Below are 5,000 nucleotides of genomic sequence, written 5' to 3'. Positions count from 1 at the left end.
GTGCAATACCTGACTATAGCTTGTGTTTAGTTGAAGATGTATGGTAAAAAAAAAAATATTTAAAAAAAATCTTTTTTTTTTATACATGATAGAGAAAATGAGGGCTCAAATAAGTCTCAAATATGCCAAAGTACAAAAAAAAAAGTTCTAGAGTCTAATCATGCAATACATGCTCTACCACAAAAGAGTAAATTCTACAACATTCTGTATATTTCTCTCTGTTTTCTCTCTCATTTCTTTCCTCTTCTTCTTCTCTCTGTCTCTGTCTTTCTAACTCTTTCTCCTTTATCCAGTCATTCAATTTAATTCAATCATTCATACACTCACACTCGTATTCACTCCACTCACTGACTGACTCACCCTGGGCACTCACTCTGCCCACTCATTCACTAAGTCTGCTCACTCACTCTGCTCACTCACTCCACTCACTCACTAACTACCCTCATTCTCTCTCTAACATATAACAGTATTAGCAGTTTAACTGTAACAACATTCAAACCAACAAGATTTTTTGCTCTTAATAGAGTGAAATATTCAAATAAATAAAGCCTCATACTTTTTTTTTATATGTATAACTGTGTATATACACTTACAAGTATAAAATGCTAAGAAAACATTGCACAACACCTATTATGAACTTACAGCACTAAATATAATTCTAAAATTCACAGCATGCTCCAAATAAAATAAAAAGTTTATGCAACCTTAAAATCACATCTAAAGCACATTCTACCAACAAAGCACATATCTAACTATCATGTGCTCCCCACCTCTATACCCTCCACTACCAACATTGGAAATCTGCGGCATCCAGCTCCTGTCTGGCTGTCTTTGTCGTTGTGGATAGACATAGTCTACATCTGCATACAGTGGGTAGTCATACCCTGCCAATGAAACCAACTCTTTTCACTTCTGCCTATGGCAGATGGGGATGAACACACTTGCAGAAAGCCTAATAATTATCAATTGAGAAGTTTTTTTTTTTTTTGCACAATAAGTGATCTAGGAAGGAAGAACTGATTAAGTTGTTAACCAATACTGTATGTTTATGAGCAATCTATCTAACACCATAAGAATCTGGGTGGTGAAGAGGTAACATACTAATGTGCCATATCTATTGTCTATATGCACTTACTTTTTACATAAAGAAGTTAAGGAACAGAATTTCCTGCTGACAGCTAGTAAAGCTTATATTGTGACATATCCCCATGTGCAATAAGCTTGCCAGAATATACCACCAAAGTCCCAACCATGAGGTTAAGAAGCAAATCTTTACAGCAAAACAAATCAAACTCAAACCTTACCAGAGTTTTTGTAGGCTTTCTTTTCATTCTCGATAGGTTTTTTCAAGAGGGAACTATATGTGATTGCTTGTTCCTGTAAACACCCAGGTTATAGCAAATAATTAACTCCTTCACACATTCTTAAGGTAACTAATATATAATCATAAGGATATGCAATAATACTTCATAATAAGTGCCAACAATTCTAAAAGCACAATATAAAATTTAGCTGAATTTTTTATATTTCATTTCAAGGTTGAACAAAAATCAAGGATAAGCTGGACATATTAAAAGGCAAAAAGTATTATAATATATGAAAAAAAAAACATTACAGTGCTGTGTTTACATTAAAATATATAATATACATATATATACACATATATATATACATATATATACATATATATACATATACATATATACACATATATATACATATATATACATATATATATATATGCATATATATATATGCATATATATATATATATATATATGCATATATATATATATGCATATATATATGCATATATATATATGCATATATATATATGCATATATATATATGCATATATATATATGCATATATATATATGCATATATATATGCATATATATATATGCATATATATATATGCATATATATATATGCATATATATATATATATGCATATATATATATGCATATATATATATGCATATATATATATGCATATATATATATGCATATATATATATATATATATATATATATATATATATATATATATATATATATATATGCATATATATACTCATATATATATATGCATATATATACATATATATATGCATATATATACATATATATACATATATATATGCATATATATATGCATATATATAGATATATACACATATATATACATATATACATATATATATACATATATACATATATACATATATATACACATAGATATACATACATATACATATATACACATATATATACATATATATACATATATATACATACATATACACACATATATATACATATATATACATATATATACATACATATACATATATATACATATATATAATATATATACATATATATACATACATATACATATATACATATATATACATATATATAATATATATATATATACATATAATATATAATAATATACATAATATAATATATAACATTTATATAATATATATATTATTTAATATTATATATATACATTAATATATACATATATATAACATTATATATATACATATATAACATTATATTATAAATATATAATATATATAATTTATATATACATATATATATAATTATATATACATATATATAACATATATATACATATATATAGACATTTATATATATATATATATATATATTATATATATAATATATATAGACATTATATACATATATATATATATCTTTATATATATAATATTTTATACATATATATATATATACGTATATATATATATTTTTATTTTTACTATATATTTATAATATATATATTATTATATAAAACTTTATATATACATGTGGGGGTATATATATATATAATATTATATTTTATAAAATTATATATATATATGTATCTATATTGTTTTATATTTTAAATACACATATATAAATTTTCATTTTATTTAATATATATGTACATATTTTTTTTAAATAGAAATTTGCACCATAAATGAATATCAAAAAATCCCCAACTTTCCTCAGACTACTCACCTATGAAGTGAGTTGAGTTTTTTCATTTTATATATAATATATAATATATATAATTAAAAATTTATATACTCACACCCCAGACATAAGGATTTTGATGGATGTAAAATACTTTTTTCTGTCGAAGAGGTCTAAACAAAATGTTAATAGCAAGCAGGTATGATTGCCTGATCCCTAGAAACTTTGCACTCTCAAGTGACTCAAAGTTTAGCCTTTGACGTAAGAAAATCTTCTTTTCCTGTCTGAAAGTTTATGATATAAAACTGACAGTAATCACACTTGATTAACAAAAATTTGTACTAGACCTCAAGGGAAATTAATAATCATTTAAAATATAATCTAATGCTAAAGTCCCTCAAAGCTGCCCTGTCAGTAATCTGTAGATTATTCTTCTAGCACTTACCAATAACTTGATAAAAACATATAAACAGTGAAAAACAGAGCCTTACTTTGTGCCAAGCGCCAGGAGAGGTTTGCCATTGCCAAAGCCTCGAGGGAATTTGAGCACCTGGTGAAGTCCCACATCTGTTACCCAGATGTTATCATCCTTGTCAAGAGTTAGTCCATGTGGCATAAAGAAACTGTAAAAGTAGAATTATTATCAAATTTTTTATGCAGTGTAACATAAAAACTGTAATACTCTTTACATGATTTAGACTAAAAGAGTAAACAGAAAATCCGAGACCAATAAAACGAAAAAAGAAAATAAAATAAAAACATACTTACAAGTTTTCTCCCCACTTGTCTATAATCTGCCCATTTTCCTTGTGTAGGTGAAGGAGTGTAGGTTCTGTTATGGGATGTTCCTGGTCTCGTAACGTGTCCTGGATAAATGTTGAGCCATCCCAACGACGTTCTCCTCGATGGAAGACCACAACGTCTCCCTTGGAGTCAAGGGCGACTGCTACCACTTGCCCGTAGACAATATCTTTCTGGCCCCAATTTGGGATCATGCGATAAGCTGTAAAAAAAAAAAAAATTAAGAATAAAGAGGATGGGATGAAATGTAAAAAATGAGAGAACATGGGAGGCAGGAAAAAGACAGAGGTAGTTTTGTAGGTATTATCTGCTGATATTAAAGCCCTTTTTCAATATGATATCCTCACACACAAACATGCACACACGCACACACGCATGCACACGCATGCACACGCATGCACACGCATGCACACACACACACACACACACACACACACACACACACACACACACACACACACACACACACACACACACACACACAAAATAAAATAAAATACCTGAGAACTTAAGTTGCTTTCCCTTCCGTGGAGCCTCAACCAAGGAAGGCTTGATGTTGTCCTTTGGTATCTGTCTGCCAGGTGTCATCACATTATCATAGTCATATGGCACCGGCTTAGGCTTCTGGTAGGTGTTTTCTATATGGAGAGATAAACTAGTTATTGAAAGAAATTGAAATTCTGAATAATTCAATGACATTCACTTGTGAAGTTTTATCCCATTACATTCAGAAAACTTTAAGGAGTGCAATACCTGACTATAGCTTGTGTTTAGTTGAAGATGTATGGTAAAAAAAAAAATATTTAAAAAAAATCTTTTTTTTTTATACATGATAGAGAAAATGAGGGCTCAAATAAGTCTCAAATATGCCAAAGTACAAAAAAAAAAGTTCTAGAGTCTAATCATGCAATACATGCTCTACCACAAAAGAGTAAATTCTACAACATTCTGTATATTTCTCTCTGTTTTCTCTCTCATTTCTTTCCTCTTCTTCTTCTCTCTGTCTCTGTCTTTCTAACTCTTTCTCCTTTATCCAGTCATTCAATTTAATTCAATCATTCATACACTCACACTCGTATTCACTCCACTCACTGACTGACTCACCCTGGGCACTCACTCTGCCCACTCATTCACTAAGTCTGCTCACTCACTCTGCTCACTCACTCCACTCACTCACTAACTACCCTCATTCTCTCTCTAACATAT

General features: G+C 28.6%; 1 protein-coding gene across 1 annotated transcript in view; it reads right to left on the bottom strand.

The window, feature by feature from the left end:
• The window catches only part of LOC125033254 (peptidyl-glycine alpha-amidating monooxygenase B-like), a 52,918-nt gene that overhangs the window by 22,082 nt on the left and 25,836 nt on the right, over nt 1-5,000 (bottom strand). Inside the window, exons 10-15 of the mRNA XM_047624637.1 lie at nt 4,295-4,432; nt 3,762-3,996; nt 3,484-3,616; nt 3,112-3,273; nt 1,485-1,488; nt 1,305-1,385 (exon numbers count right to left, since the gene is read on the bottom strand). Coding sequence (XP_047480593.1) covers nt 1,305-1,385; nt 1,485-1,488; nt 3,112-3,273; nt 3,484-3,616; nt 3,762-3,996; nt 4,295-4,432 — 753 coding nt within the window. The remainder of the gene's footprint in view (nt 1-1,304; nt 1,386-1,484; nt 1,489-3,111; nt 3,274-3,483; nt 3,617-3,761; nt 3,997-4,294; nt 4,433-5,000) is intronic.

This window comes from Penaeus chinensis, chromosome 16, assembly GCF_019202785.1.
Source record: "Penaeus chinensis breed Huanghai No. 1 chromosome 16, ASM1920278v2, whole genome shotgun sequence".
NCBI classification, from domain to species: Eukaryota; Metazoa; Arthropoda; class Malacostraca; order Decapoda; family Penaeidae; genus Penaeus; species Penaeus chinensis.
The sequence above is the reverse complement of the archived record's forward strand: the minus strand, read 5'-3'. Positions and strand labels throughout refer to the sequence as shown.